The 15851-nt window shown below is 41.3% G+C and overlaps 1 protein-coding gene across 3 annotated transcripts; it reads right to left on the minus strand.

Annotated features, from left to right (window-relative positions):
* Nucleotides 1-1675: 1675 nt before the first annotated feature.
* Nucleotides 1676-14701, minus strand: Epgn (epithelial mitogen). Of its 3 annotated transcripts, XM_003479756.4 has the most exons (5): nt 14318-14558; nt 13733-13807; nt 11128-11248; nt 9815-9967; nt 1676-8507 (listed from the first exon to the last, which is right to left on the minus strand). In XM_003479756.4, exons 1-5 carry the CDS (start codon nt 14358-14360, stop codon nt 8450-8452), a joined length of 450 nt encoding a protein of 149 aa, XP_003479804.1. In that variant the 5' UTR covers nt 14361-14558; the 3' UTR covers nt 1676-8449. The 3 variants fall into 3 exon arrangements, with proteins under 3 accessions (XP_003479804.1, XP_063101300.1, XP_063101301.1); XM_063245230.1 differs by lacking the exon at nt 1676-8507 and having other exon boundaries at nt 9778-9967; nt 14318-14574; XM_063245231.1 differs by lacking the exons at nt 1676-8507; nt 9815-9967 and adding an exon at nt 10684-11041 and having other exon boundaries at nt 14318-14701.
* Between the last annotated feature and the right edge of the window lie 1150 nt (nt 14702-15851).

Raw genomic sequence — 15851 nt, forward strand, 5'->3', positions numbered from 1 at the left:
ACATGGATGTCGATGTAGACATAATTGTTGTGCATCTTCCTATTTGTGTACTTAAAGTAGTGATCCTTAATATTATTAATGCAGGAAGTTAGTTCCAGAATCAGAATTCTAAAAGCATAAATACCACTGATGACTAAAACTATATAATAGGGACATTTCTATATAATCTTCAAAATCAGGTGTTCAAGTGAATGGGACATGGATCAGAGACTTAATTATATGTTTTTGTGCATGCTTCCAGAATAAATGGAAATTACCAGTAATTCCAAATGAAAAGCCCATATGGAGATAATTCATGAAAAGACAAAGTTCAGATCCCCATACCCACTTTAAAGTGTAGTTCAGTAGTGTTAGGTATATTTACATCACACTGAAAGAACTCTCCAGAACTTCCTCCACTTGCCAGTCTGAAACTCCGCATTTAAGGATCAATTCCCTAACCCTCCCTCTTCCCTCAGCAGCCACCATTCTGCTGTATGTTTTTTTTTTTTAAAGAAAAGCAGAAAAAAGGATAAAAATGATACAGAATTTCCCAAAAAGGTAGGAAATTAACATTGGTTAATATTTTGCATATTTTTATCTTAGAAGTAATTGTTCAGGTTACCAGATCTAGGCATAAAAATGATCAAACAATGACAACAGAAACTGTTCTTGATGAACTAACAGAGATCAGTAGTATAGCTGTCTATCTTGCATACATATACATACACACATTTACATATGTACACCCACATACAGGTAATCTTTTCCTTTCTTCCTTTTGTCCTTTTCCCTACCCCAGTTTTTTTTTCTTTTTCAGCATTATCTTATGCTTTCATAATATCTAGTATACATTTGAATATTATTCTTTCAGTTTATTATTATTATTACTTTTTAAACAAGGGAGACAATATGATATTCATAAATATGAGTTTATTTCATTTACGAGTATGGTCTCAAGTTGCCTCAATGTACCCATAAAAGTCTCAAGACTATACTTTTTTATATCTAAATAATATTCCATTGTATAAAAATATCACATTTTTAAAATCTATTTTGTGCTTGATGGACATTTTGGTTGGTTTCCAAATTTAGCTATTACAAAGTGTGCTGCTATAAACATGGGTGCACATATAGCACTGTAGCAAGACATTTTCAACTTTTCTGGGGAAATACCCAGAAGAGGAATAGCTAGATTGAATGAGGCCTCCAATCCTATTTTTTTGAGGAATTTTCACACTGATTTCCATAGTGGTTGTACCTGTCTACACTCCACCAGCAGTGGAGAAGGGTTACTTTTTCCCCAAAGCCCTGCCAACATTTGCTATCAGTTGATTTCTTGGTTCTTTCTAGAATGAGATGGTTTTAATTTGTATTTTTTGAATGATCAGTGATGGTGAACATCTCTTCATGTATTTATTTGCCATTTGTATTTCTTCATCTGAGAACTGTGTGTTCATCTCAGATGCCCATTTTTGGAGAGGGTCTTTGAATTTGGGGGGCTTTATGTTTTTCAGGTCTTTATATGTTCTGGATATAAGTCCTTTGTCTGAGGGACTGCTGGCTAAAATTCTTTCCCATTCTGTGTTTTTTTTTTTTTTCACTCTGTTGGTGATTTCCTTTGAAGTGCAAAATCTTATCAATAATAGGAGATCCCAGTTGTTGATTCTTTGAAGTATTTCCTATGTTGTATGCATTTTGTTCATGAATTCTTTGTCTACCCCAATGTCTTCAAGATTTCTACCTACCTTACCTTCCAGTAGATTTAATGTTTCTATTTTAACCCTTGATCCATTTTGACTTTAGTTTAGTGCATGGTGATAGGCATGGGTCTAGTTCAGTCTGTAGCATGTGGAAAGCCAATTTTTCTAGCACTATTAAAGAGACTATATCTCTTACAATGAACATGTTTAGCCCCTTTGTCAAAGATAAGGTGTCTGAGTGTCTTTGTAGTCGTATCTGTGTCTTCTAATCTGTTCTACTGATCTTCTTGTCTGTTTTTATTCCAGTACCATGCTGATTTTATCACTGCAGCTTTGTAGTATAATTTCAAGTCAGGGATTGTGATGCCTTCTGCCTTGCCTTAGTTGCCCAGGATTGCCTTTGGTATTCTAGGTCTCTTCTGTTTCCAAATGAATTTTAGGAATTTTTTTCCTAGATGCTTGGTTTTAATGTGTTACTGATTTTTTTTTTTTTTTCTTTTGAGACAGATTACCACTATGCAGTTCAGGCTGGCCTTGAACTCTCAGCAATCCTCCTGCCTCAGCCTCCTGAGTGCTGGGACCACAGACATGTGCCATCATGCCTGCTTCTTATAATGTTTTTTCTGACTGCAATTTTCCAGTAAACCCTGGGGTTTTTTTGTTTGTTTGGTTTTGTTTTGGTACTGGGGGTCAAACTCATGACCTCGTGCTTGCCAGACAGGTACTTATGTTGCTGAGCTAAATCCCTGGCCCAACTCTGGAGTTTTTGGTCTCAAAGTGCACAGTGCAATTTTTAGAAACATATCACTTCATACTAAAATTAACTCTATAGGTTTCAAATGCTTAGTGATTATAACTAACATGCATTGAATGGGCACTGTGTCTATAGGCACTAGTCATCTGAGTTGCAGTAATCCTAAAGGGATCCCATTTTAAAGGAAACTACTGGGACACATATGTGTTAAAGTGCTTAGCTCCAATGACACACTAGGAAAGAGTTGGGAGTTTGAACACTGACCCCACATGAAACAACAGGGGCCAGAGTGTACCCTGCTGAGTGTACCCTGATCAGTGGAGCCAGTACCAAGGGCTCACCTGCCTAGGAAGACCACAGAGCCTGGACCTGGGCAGCTCTGAATCAAATCCATGCCCTGCCATGTGCCAGAGGGCCATCTTGAACAAGTTATGTGGACTTTCTACATTTCAGTTTCCTAATCTGAAAGAACAGGAGACAATCACAATAAAAAAGCTCACATGCACTGAGCACTTATTACCCTCAAACATTCAGTGAGACACATGCATCCTCTTCCTACAAATGGCAGATACTGACCTTAGAAAAGTGAAGGAACTTTACTAGGGAAGGACAGCCAGGAAGGGGCAGCGGGAGCTGTACCTCAGAAGGTGAAATTCCAGGCACTCCTGTTAACCAGGATTTGTCATAGCTCCCAATAAAAGCTCCCCCGGCTCTTGCACTCAGTCTGTGCCATGAACTGCAGGAAGGAAGTTTATTCTTGTTACCGTGGAATTTAGCCAACAACATAAATTGCCATAACACGTGGTGGGATGAATACACTTCTGGAGAAGCTAAAAGGATGCTGAGGTTGTTCAAAGGAGGAAGCCATGACATCTGTAAGTAACACAGCCTTTAAGAAGCAGGCAGTTCTTGAAGCTTACCCAGGACTCTGGCGGACAGGAAGAGTGTCACATAGACAGGCACTGTGGAGTTCCCCAGGGAGCAGAGGACTTCTCTGGTGCAGAGTGATGGCATGGGGAGGTGGGAAAGGCAAAACAGAAAGCTTGGAGAACCACTGGGTGTGCTTAGCAAAGGAGTTACTGTGTGGTTTGGGAGGTGACCTGCAGGGTGTGCTGAGAAGGCAAAGCTCGCCAGGACCAGAGCAGGGAGTGGTTGGGGGTGTGGGCAGGGCAGAGTCTGAGTCACCAGGTGCCACCTTGCCAGCTTCCAGGTGAGTGTGGGCTCTTCAGGGAGTGTGTTCCTGGGCTATTCTTTGATCTGAGTCTTATATGGAAGCGGGGGTTGGCAGTACAACAGGGCCCCCTATAGGCACTTGGGGATTAGCTCCAGAAGAATTTAGATGAGTAAAGACCTCCAAATTATCCAAGAACCAAGTTTGCAAGTTTAGAGGGTCAAGGAGAGCCAGAATTGGTGGTCTGACCAGCAGAAGATGGCTGGGTGTTGAGGACATAGTCCTAGAGGTATGAGCAAATAAGAGCAGTGCTTTATGTCATTTGTTTTTCAAAAGAAGCCTGACATCTTGGTCTCTAAATTCAGGCTTAATTTAAATCACTCATTGTGAGAGTGCAAAGCATACATCTGTGCTCCAGATCTTCTTATACACTTCAACGCACATCCTCCTGCCAGCGGAGAGCATGGAGTCACCTTCGGATTCAGATTTCTACACTCACCTGACTATCAGATCCTAAAGGCCACACACAGCTAAACATACAGCTACGTCACAGATAGGTCATCTGACTGCCGAAGCAGTGCATAGATTGTGAATGCTGTCTTCAGGTTTTATCCTAAGCTCAGTCACCTCCACTTACTGTTCCTCTCCAAAGTCTACATTAAGCCAGGATCCAGCAGGCAAGAGGAGGGGTTCATAGAGGCCCGACTGCAAATGGGAGAGTCACCTATGCTTCACTTCTCCATCACCACCCTGGCCAGGCGTGCCTCAGTGAAGTCACACAGGACCAGAGATCCCTGGCCACCCAAAGTGGGGCAACTCTGGTATTCTCACATGGCCCTTCATGCCTGAGTCCTGAGGACACAGGTCAGGGTTTACTGGGGCTCTCTGCCCCAGGGATGAAATGAGTCTCTTAATCTCCAATGACAGTGGGAAATTTTTGTTTAATCCATGACAAAGGTCACTTTATGTGTTGCCAAGGAAATAATTTCCCATTTGCATACAGATCACTTGGGTACATTGCTAAGTTCACCAAAACTTAACTTACAACATAAATATTTTCCCTTAAATATTGGGAGATATGTTGGTCTCCTCTAGAGCACAGAGGAGGGACATTGGAATTGGATCTAGCCTGTTCTGGTTTTGGTTCCACCACTTAAAAGCTATGGAATGCTGAACAAGGGTACTGCCATCTCGTCACCTCACTTATGCACAGGGGAGGGTTACTTAAATAGAAACAGAACTTTCAGTGTAAGTGTTTGTAAATGCTGGCTGTTACACTGTTGCTTTAAATTGACTGTTTAAGGATTATTAAATCAATATTTTTGTGCCACATTCAAGACCTAGAGATACCACTCTTTCCAGAAAGATATGAATTTTGGCAGCCTTTTAGAGGTTGAAAGCACTACTATTTTGGTAGCTGCTTGAGCTTGGTTTTAGTCAAATTTCAATCTAGATGACTTGTGCTCCAATATCTGAGACATCCAAATGACAAAGAAAGGCCACGAGGTGTTGGACAAACACCCAGCTGTCTGTTATCTCAGAGCCACATTCCTTGTCCTGGAGTGTTTCTTCATGAGCTGCAGGTGTTGCCCACAACCTGGAATCTGCATCAGGTTAGGTTGGGCAGGGGAATCATTGTGCTGCCGATACAGATGATTTTACTCTTGGCATTCTTAGAAAATTTATTGTTCAGCCTCTTGTCACCCTGGGGTGGGCACTGATGGGTTCAATGATGAAGTTTTGTACCAAATTGGAGAAATATGCTTCTGAATGTGCTGCTGAAGGAGGGGACAGAGATGTGGACACCTTCTGATCAGAAGTGCCAGATTCTGACAAGTTAGATTCCAACTCTTCCAGTTCATCCTGGCAGGTGTTCAGACCTGATGTCACGCAGCCATGATGTAAGCCAGAAAGAGTGGGATTTTGCAACAGATCCTGGTATCCCTTTCCGGGAGTGTGGGTGAAGAATATCAATATTTATACGGCACTCAGAAACACGATACCTTTTGTTAAGCAGAGAGGTTCGATGGCTTCCTTGGAATCCTCTGCATACGTGGATTCTTCTCGTATTGAACATCAAATGCTTATATTCCTAGGGTTTATCTTTAAGGATTTTATTTCAGTTAAATATAATGAATGGAAATTTTGTTGATGTTACCAAAGTAGACATATCAAAATTAAAGGATTAGACTTGCACTATGTCCGGAAACACTGCTACAATTTCATCTTCTGCAAACTTCATGCAAATAAGGCTCTACCAAAGGTAATCTGGGGAAAGAGGGCACAACCATAAGCAGGTATGACTACTTTTATGTATATTCACAGACGCAAGAGTCCGCCCTCACCCTGCCGTGCTCTCAGGTGCTCACCTTTGATTCACCAGTGAATACTAAGGGCAGAAGAATGTGCTCTCTTAGTAAACTAAGGGACAGACTGGGGAGGTGACAAAAAGGGGAGTAAAAGAAGTTGATGCATTCTTCCACTAGTTTGATTTAGTCAAAGATGCCAGGAATGTGTCGTCATTTCATTGTTAAGTGATCCATGCAGCTTAATCATCCTTGATTGATAGCTGAAAGTGCGGCTCTGACGCAAGGCTTAAATTAATTGGCTCTTTTCAGGGTCACATTTGCATATAGGAAAAAAAATAGAAGACCATGTGCAGACCATTTGGTATTGAAACATTTTTCCCATCGAGTCCTGCATATCTAAACAATACTGCTGGAGATAGCCGGGCTCCGCCAAAACATGGGGGATTCCCTCTGCAAAGTTAACTGTGGGGGTCAAAGATGATTTCCCGTGACAAACCATATGCAGCTGTATTCCCTTTCTGAAACAGTCTCCCTGGGTCAGTTTCAAACTGTTATGACTAGTCTACTGGTAAAAATGAAAACAAAAAAATTTTATTGTTGAGGTTTACTATTTTGGCTTGGAAACCTGGGAGTTTTAATTATTTGTCAGATGTTCTAATCTCAGTGTATTGTGTTTAAAATTGGCAAACACAGCCACCAGGTATTCAGGACTGTCTTGTGGTATCTGCTCTGCAGATTCCAACATTAATTCCTCTTTTCCTCCTTAGGCCTTTATTGTCTCTCCCTGACTCTCCACAGCTCTTTTATATCTTTTTGCAATGCCCAGGAAGTGCATAACTTTCTAGGTGTGGCTACAGGAGTCACTGGAAGGAACATTTACTCCGCACGCACCTAAGGTAACCTTCAGAGAAGGTGGAGGGCAGGACCAAGTGCTGACAAACCACTCACCTGCATAAAGTTCTTTCCAAAAGAGAGACAAGGAAAGCAGAAGGCAAGGCTTCCAAGGGGCTAAGGAACACCGGAATTTCATGGAAAGGAAAGGCTTATTCCCAGACTGTGAATGTAAGGACATTCACTGTAACCAGTGCCGTGAGCAAAATGGCTTGGCTTGTTTACATCACATTGAGAGAAAAAAAAAAAAAAAAAAAAGAGTCCATAGCTTTAGTTTGAATCTAAAAAGAAAAATGGTAGCTGTTAAATTTCTTTAATTTCATTTAAAAATAAATTATGATTTTATGGGCTGGGGATTTAGCTCAGAGGCATAAGCACCTGCCTTGCAAGCACATGGTCATGAGTTTGATCTCTGGTACTGATTTAAAAAAAAAAAAAAAAGTAAAAAAAAAAAAATTACTATTTTACAAACTCAGTGGTGTGCCGTGGGGCTGGAGGTGAGGCTGCACATGGAGGTCTGAGGCATACACACACGGGCCACCATCTGCTTCTCTGCTATCCGAGTTTAGAGGTACAAGGATCATGTAGAAAATAAAACCAAAGCATAATAGAATTAAGGAACCCGCACAGACTACTGAAATTATGCAGTAGAACTACAATTTAAAAGGAACAAACGTGATCCTCCATTGTGTTTCTACCATTGCTTCATTTTTTCTCTGTCCAAATCTGTTACAGGGTCTCAGAAATGGAGATGTTTTCACATGTCGTTAATTGAAAAAATTCCTTTACCTAGTTCTTCAGTTTCTGTTTCAGAGCCAACTGTAGACTGTTCATTGTTAGGGAGTTCAGTCCAAATGAATGGTTACCTGGTAATGCCACCTTTGTCACAGAGGGAAATTTCAAGAAGTAACAAACAGAAGCATTGTGGGACAAGCCAATCCATCATCCACCCAGGAACAGACATGTTGGCCTGCTCTGGACTTGATATCTGGATAGCTGTCAGTCCTCTTTGGCTTCTTCCATATTTCACAGATAAAGGCCTCACAGCGTGGTCCCAAGCTGGGTGTGCTTTGTGTTTCCCTTGGACGTTCCAGTTTCTTTCCTGTGGACTGGCCCTGAGACACATGCTCAGTTCACTGGAGGTACTCAACACTGATCTCATTTAAAAGGTGACATCAAATCATTTGGATACCAGGGAAGCAGAAGGCTTGGGAGCAGGCCCAGAGTGCACAGACAGAGCCAGGTGGGTGGTCACAGTGGTGGGTAGCACAGAGAGCCCAGTCCTGGCACTGCTTTGGCCTGCTGCAAGGCTGAGTTACTTCCAGGCAGGCCTACCTCTGTCCCAATCAGAAGCATGAGACAGTTTTTCTGCAGCAAGAACAGTAGCCACACCACACACCCACTGAAGAGTAGGCATGTGACCTCTGCCACTGCAGTTTGTACACTTGGCTCCATGACACCCAAGGGTGGCAAAGCCTGGAGACCAGTGCTGAGTTTTATCCTTTGATGTCACCATGATCTTAGCTTCTGTTGTTTTCAGGTCTACCTCGCATGCTACTTTTTCTTGTCATTTGCAGATTTCCATTTGAGGCCCATAGGTTTTCACAGAAGACTCAATGCAATCCGATGTCTTCTCAGGGCCTCACAGTGGCTGTCTTCCTGCAGAGCACAGGTTGTAGGGAGACTTCAGGGGCAGGCACCTAGAGCAGAAAGTGGTTTCACACCGATGACTGTGAGTTTACCCATGCAGGGTCCTAGTGGCTGCACATGGCAACCTACTCAGTCCCCAAGGCCACGGATGGACCCAGCCTAATAGCTGTGGCATCCACAGGCTCACGTCTTTCTCCTGAGGATTAGTTTTCACCATAGTGCACCACACTAAGAGTCCTGATCTCACACACACACCTGCCATGGGCTTTTCTGACCCTTAACTGACTAAATCCAAGATTCCTATCCTAGTGGGCCGGATCAGTGGTATCCGGCCCACATTCTGGGTCTTGCATGGAATCGGGAGGGAGGAGGGACAATCTCAGCTCTAAGCCTACTGCTCTCTTCCTGTTTTCCTTCTGCCATTATGTGGCAGGAACCTAACTGCAAAGGAAGAAACTGGATTCCCTGAAAGTTTTTTCTGCCCCTGCTCCCACCCTGCACTGCTTGAGCCCACCCTGAGGCAAGGGGTACCCTTTGGGTGGTCTCTTCCGCACCTCTTATTATTCTTGGTCTCTTTGACAAATGCACAGCTGTTATAAAACTTTATGGATTTGATTTTCTCTAAGATGAGTTGTTAGCAAAACTAGCCTAGTTTTGGGCAGGCAAGTTTAGTCATTTGAAAAGTGATAGCTAAGTAAAGTAGAGCAAGGGGAATGTATTTGTGTTTTTAAAAAATTAATGTGTTTCAAAATATTTCTTGACTTATTCTTACTTACATGTACTTAAGAAATAATCGTGCATGTGGAGAAACTAGAAATAAGCAGTGTATACTCATTTGTAGGTCAAGTTTATCATCTTGGGCTGTAGCTATAAACGATTTCTTCCAAAGATCACCCAGCTGAAGTTTGGGGAGTAGGTAGTCGGTATTTACCACATATTTTCATTCAGTACTCATTTTTTGATTTTTGTTTTAGGTCACCAAATATTCCGTCTGTGGCCATTGTGTACCAGGCACAGAATTAAAGGCTGGAAGTCTCATTGCAGCAAGATGTGCTTGGTTCCGACCCTCTTGGGGTCTGCTGCCCTCCTTTCCCCTGTGATTTTGACTTAGGCAGACAAGAATAGGCGGGAAATTGTGAATTTGGACTATCCTGTTGCAATTGAAGTCACTTTTTACCATTTTTCTGGGTTTATGAGAAAAGCAATTAAAATATGATATAGAAATTTCTCAGATATTTAAATTCCTTTTTTTTGCTACCAAAAACAAAAACAAGAAAACCTATTATAACCAGTCCTGATAGGGGTTCAATGAGTATGTACACATGCAAATTGACTTCATAATTTGTCTTTTTCATACCTCTTTCTTATGTAGCAGTAAAAAATAGCAAGAAAACCACTTAACAGTAATCCAGCGCCAATCCCAATGGCAATGTATTTATCATAGGAATCCACAGCATATGAGGTTAGGGTCAGGTGCTCACACCTTTCCCCAGTATAACCGGTGTAACACCTTTGAAAAGAGAAGAGGATAAATCATTGTAAAACCTATGATGACAGAAGTGGAAAAAAATGACATATTTGAAGAATGAGGAAAAAATAACAGGCCTGGAGGTTCCCATGAAAACCCAGGACTCTGGGAGGCTGAGGCAGTAGGGTCACAGGTTCAACCCCTGCCTGGGCAATTCAGCAGTTTAGTGAGGCTCTGTCTTAAGGACAGAAACAAAAAATGCTGTATGGCAGCTCAGGACAAAAGCCCTCAATCCCCAGGGTCCCTACTCCGCCACAGAAAGAAATTTGAACTACAGAGGCAGCTACCAACAGAAAGCCAGTATGTTAAAGGTAGGAAACATTCATAAACCTTATAATAATTCTTTCATCATGGCCTTATATTTTCCTCTTTATGGCAGATGGGAAAGAAAATGTTGTCAAGAAAATCGAGCAGATCAGTGATTATAAAAACAGTGGTGTAATTGTTTTAGAACTTTAAATTTACAAAAAGCTTTCCTACGTTAGACAAACTTTATCCTACACAATCCTAGGAAAACTAAGAATTGAGTTTTTCTATTGTTAAAAATGCAGGTCCACATATGATCTCCCTCATGTGGGAAATCTAAAAATGCTAATCTCACAGATGTTGAGAGTAGAATGGTGGTTATCAGAGGCTGGGGAGAGTTGTGAGGACAGAGAGGCTTAAAGACAGGTTGATCAATGGGTAATAAACTATAGTTAGATAGGAACAAAGGTTTATTGCACCATAGGGTGTTTATAGATGACTATAATGTACAGTATATTTCAGAAAGTTATTAGAATGGATTTTGAATATTTTCACCATAAAAAGTACCCTGAGCAACTACTTTAAAGATAACAACATGTAATATATTAACTATTGCATTTTGTTATGAAATTTTGTTTTATACTTTTCATAAAATAAAAAAAAAATTAATGTTTGAGGACAAAAAAAAAATGCACGTCCACAGATGCCCCCAATCTGGGAATCATGTTTGTGAACAATGCGGATTAAGCAGTTTAGGAAAAGCCTCCTAAGATATTCAGGTACAGGAGAGCTGGTGAGCCACGCTGAGATCTGCAGGACAGAGAGGGGAATGGGGACTGCTGTGTGAAGATGCAGAGGGCAGCCCCGCTCCCTGCAGCCATTGGGCTCCACATTACCTGCAGATGGCCTGGTCCAGCTCGTGGTGGAAGGCACACAGGCCATTAATGCAGTAGCTACTGTGGTCTTCCAGGCAGGGGTGTGAGAACTTCAGAGCTACGGGGCCTTCCACAGAGTCAGCTATGAAAAGGAGACAGATACATGTGAATGGAGGGAATGAGTACAGCTTCCATGATCAGTTTCCAGTGATCATATGAAGAGACCCCTAATTTCAGGGTTTGGGGGAGTTCTTGGTCATCTGGACTACAGACTCCTGTCGTGGGCTGAGTTGCCTTCTTGACAGATCATTAATGAATCAGAGGATAGGGTAGGTTGACCATCCTCCACTAGAAACCACACTGAAAGGCAGGTGTGCCAAGAGGTGGCAGCACTGGCTATGGGCACAGCAGGTTGTTTGGAACAAGGATCCTGGAGTGTTTGAATAAAGGTAGTTTTCACACTATCTCTGCATTTCCTCCCCTAGCTGCAGTCAGCACTCTGGAAGATTGGGATTTATGCCAGTGGCTAAGTTTGCTAGTAAACTTTGTTCCTCTCCCTCCCATAGAATTACTTCCCTGGGGACTGGTTGAAAGGGTACAAGTTCCCTGCTGATTTACTGTGGCGTTTACTGTGTTGCACACAAGACACTAGTCCTAGCTGAGGTCAGAACTTTCACATAGCAATTAAAATTTCACTTAACAAAGAGGCAATGTGAAGCAGTGCTAGAAGGTATGGACTTGGGAGGGTTTATTTATTTATTTTTTCCCTAGCTTTTAACACCATTCAAGTATCACAGAGGCTCATAACTTTTGGAGTTCAATGTCCAGAAACTTCCAAGCGGAACTCTTCAGGAAGGAATGCTTAGGCAAATGTGGTGGTTCGGGAGCTGCCAGACATACCTGTACTGTCTTTGGTGTTTATGCTTTTGTGTAGAACTGCAAAACTGATACCTTTTTGGTATACTTCAAGATGAATTCTTAAATTTTTCCCAAGCAGAATTAATCCTCCTGATTACTATTATACTATAACACCATATTTGCCTTGCTAAAGAGATTAAAATCATCCTACTTATTTGCTTTTAGGGAAAAAAAACCAGATCTAAAAACAATATTTTTATATTGAAAATATAGAGTTTTTAGGTACCAAAGTACCATCAAGGAGTAGATTATGTTGTAGCATCACCTTGAGAAGACACAATATTACCTTAAAATTCACATTCATTTTGAATATGATGTGGCAAATTTATCATCTTAAAAATTAATTCAGAGGCAGTGAGACTTTCCCACTGAAAGCTAGGCTGAGTTCTTTTCTGTTCAAACTGGACAGGTAAGCAAGCCTGGAACAAGATTCACTAGAAACCAAGAAGATGGAAAGAAGCTGTATCATAAGAGGGATGTCCTTACCCTGGGAAGAATATCAGCTATAATTTTATGAAAAATTCTTAGATGCTGGATTCATATTTTTAAGTCAAGTAGAAACCAAAGGGAGAAGCTAAAGTTCTCTAGTAAGAAAGAAGGAAAAAAAAAAAAAAAACAGATGACACTCAATTCCTTTTTTCCCATTCTTATTATGTGTAATTTGGAGAATTTTATTTGCAGGAAGGAAAAGGATAGCACTGGGAATAATACTACGCCATCTGTGACTTGTGGAAACCACACCTCTCTCACCTTTCTACAATATTATTGATCATATTTTAATAACAATGTTCACTCTTCACTCAGAAGCTCAGAAGACATGCAGAAATTGGCTGAAATTTTCTTTAAAGCTCACACGGATGTTGCTTTGCAAATTGATATTTTAAAAAAAATCAAAAGAGTAAAATATCTCAAGCTGTTTCAAATGGATCATTTTTGGTAAAATGAAGAACAATTAAGTATTACTGTTTTTCATATTTAGAAACAAAATATCTGACTCCATCTTTTGTTTGCCTGGCTCTGAGGACAAAATCCAGTGTCTCCTCTGTCCCTGTCACACTACAGGTCATCACACCAAAAGCATTGTGAGACAGCACGTGAATTACCACTCAGTCCTGACAGGGCCAAGCTTTCTTTTCCAGTTTAAGAAGGTTTGAAAGCAATGTTGATGTCCACAGCAGCCAGGAGCTGCTAATAATCGTATTAATAATAAAACAGAAGAAATCTCATAAGCAACAGGAACTGGGCATGCGTGGTTAGGAGATGGACCAGGGACTGAAACAAGAAAGGCTCCCCAAAAAATGAACAAGAAAAGGATTTTTCCAAGGATGAGGAACATACTTCATGGGGTAGCCATAAACTGGCTGCTAAGGACACAGCCACAAATCAGTATCTTTCTGTCATTGAGAATCTTGCATAGGACAGCCACCATGGGACACATACAGATCCCAGTCCAGCAGAACGCCAGCAGGAGGAGCAGCTGTCACATTAGGGACAGCGCTGGAGGCAGCTCTTCCTTCTCCTTCACTCCCTCTTTTGCAAAAGGCATTTCTTGGCTAATCCATCCACCTGTCACTTCAGTTTAACACTGACTTGCTAAGAAACAAAGCCGATCATACTTAGAAATTTCCAGTAGGGCTCTATCACAGTCCGGATTTCCAACAAAGGTTTTAAAGAAGACACAGGGAATACCCAGATGGGCAGACAGTACCTTGGGTCTCGTTAGTCGTCTTGTTGCTCTGAGAGGTCTCAGCCCAGTCGGCGTCAGCAGTCAGGGCGGTGAGTGCTGTACGGAGGGGAGGGGGAACGGGGAGTGCGGTAAGCCTCTTTCCAGACTAGTGGAAACAGCTGGTCTCCTTCTGCTCATTCCCATTTCCCATTCAGTCTTTGATTTATTACACTTGAAATACAGAACTAACGAGGGCAGTTTTCCAGGTGTTCCCCTAACTACCTCCTAATTATGGGCAACAGAAACAGTAATTTTTAAAAGAAAGTGAAGACATTTACGTATCAGTTCAATGGAAGTATTTCTCCACTGTGCTACAGTGGGTAAATGCTAGCAACTATTCTCTGTGCAAAGCAAGCATTCTAGAGTTCTTAAAAAGAGAGAAATTGAAATACATCATTAAAAAAACATACATTTCCTAAAACCTTAAATCAATGCACAGATTCCTTGCCCTGATCTTTGTCATAAGCAACTGTCAGAAGCTAACTTTCCTCCCAATTCAGAGAAAACAAATTCCACGTACAGTGTCTACTGACACACAGTTAATGAAACAAAAAGGAGATTACCTACCATGGAAGAGAAGATAGACTGACAGAGGAACTCCCAGAGCCATACCTGGTGGCTGCTTGACTTCCTCCAAACCTCCTAGACTGGCAGGTAGCAGGTTTTATTGAGCTCTGCAGCTTTCTTGCATTTATATTTCGTGAAGCGTCATCTGCCAGTTCTTACCAATCAACAAAATATGCATTTCTGGCAGCAGCGGGCGTACAGGCTCCGGGCGGGCGCTCCCGCACCTGTTGAGGACGCCTGTGTTATCTAGCAGTGCGATCAGGTTGGCTTTGAAACACTGGTTTCCTGCTACCTGTGGGCATGCTTGGGTCTGACAAAGTTCGTAACACAACAGCAAAGAACGAGCATTCGAGAAAGGCCCCCTTGGTGCAGCTAAAATTTTATTAGTTCTGCTGACAGCTTCCCAAGAGGCATCTGCAAATCCCCCCCTCACACTGTGTTTGGTCAGTTTTCCCTTCCTGACAGGCTGAATTCCATTGCCAGACAAAATCTTCTGTCAGTGTAGCTATAGGAGAGGAGCTCGATTTGTGGAAAACCAGGTTTAGTGTTCCATTTGAGGGGCTGAGGAAGCAGCTGCTAAGCCTGCAGGTGCCCTGAGTTCCAGTCTCAGGTCTGCTTAAAAGAATTTTCCTTTTAGGTTTTGTTACTTAGGTTCACTTTTGACAATTCTAAATGTAATTATTTTTAATATTATAACATTTCCCTTTCTGTCATTCTACCAATTAATATCTTTCTAAGTCACAGAATAACAATAGTTAATGCATTACACGTTATCTTTGAAGTAGTTACTCAGAGTTCAAGATAGGGGCATAACTATTTCCCCAATTGATAGGAGCAGAAACCTTCCCTTTCAATGGATGAAGAGACACTAATAGTATAACTGACCTGCTCTTTTGCCCTTTTCCCTACTGTCCTTTCCCCTTTTATCCAACCTAGTTCCTTTCTCCTTTTAAACAATTTCTTGTCACTCACAAAATTTATTGTACATTTTATACCTTATTTGCTCTTTTAGTTTCTTACACCAGGGAGAAAATATTTACACATATGTATCTGATTTATTTCACTGAGTATTGTCTCAAGTTGTGTCCATTTACTTATAAAATCCTCAAGTTTATCCTTATTTATGACTGAGTAGTACTCCATACTATAAATATTACATTTTTAATAGCACATCTTTTTTTATTCATTCCTCAGTTGATGGGAATTTAGGCTTTTCTAAAATTTAGCTATTACATATTGTGCTGCTATAAACATGGGCGCAAATATATCACTGTGCTATGATGTTTTTAATTCTTCTGGAAAGATACCCAGAAGGGAAATAGCTGAGTCAAATGGGACCACTAAGCCTAGTTTATTTCGGTCTCTCCACACTGATTGCCCCAGTCTACACTCCTACTAACTGGAGAAGGGTTCCTTTTTTCCCCCACAGCTCCTCCAGCGGTTGTTATTGATTGATTTCTTGATAGTAGCCATTCTTTTGGGGGGTGAAATGGAATCTCAGTGTTGTTTTAATTTGCATCTCTTGAATGACCAG

Source organism: Cavia porcellus, unplaced genomic scaffold (assembly GCF_034190915.1).
Source record: "Cavia porcellus strain 051 isolate PalLab524CR breed Dunkin Hartley unplaced genomic scaffold, mCavPor4.1 scaffold_2, whole genome shotgun sequence".
NCBI classification, from domain to species: domain Eukaryota; kingdom Metazoa; phylum Chordata; class Mammalia; order Rodentia; family Caviidae; genus Cavia; species Cavia porcellus.

Coding starts and splice junctions, on each gene's coding strand:
- Epgn (XM_003479756.4), bottom strand. CDS start 14,360: ATGGCTCTGGGAGTTCCTCTGTCAGTCTATCTTCTCTTCCATG. Junction 13,808..14,317: donor AGTCTATCTTCTCTTCCATG/GTAGGTAATCTC, acceptor CCCTCCGTACAG/CACTCACCGCCCTGACTGCT. Junction 8,508..9,814: donor TACTGCTACATAAGAAAGAG/GTATGAAAAAGA, acceptor TTTCTGCTCTAG/GTGCCTGCCCCTGAAGTCTC.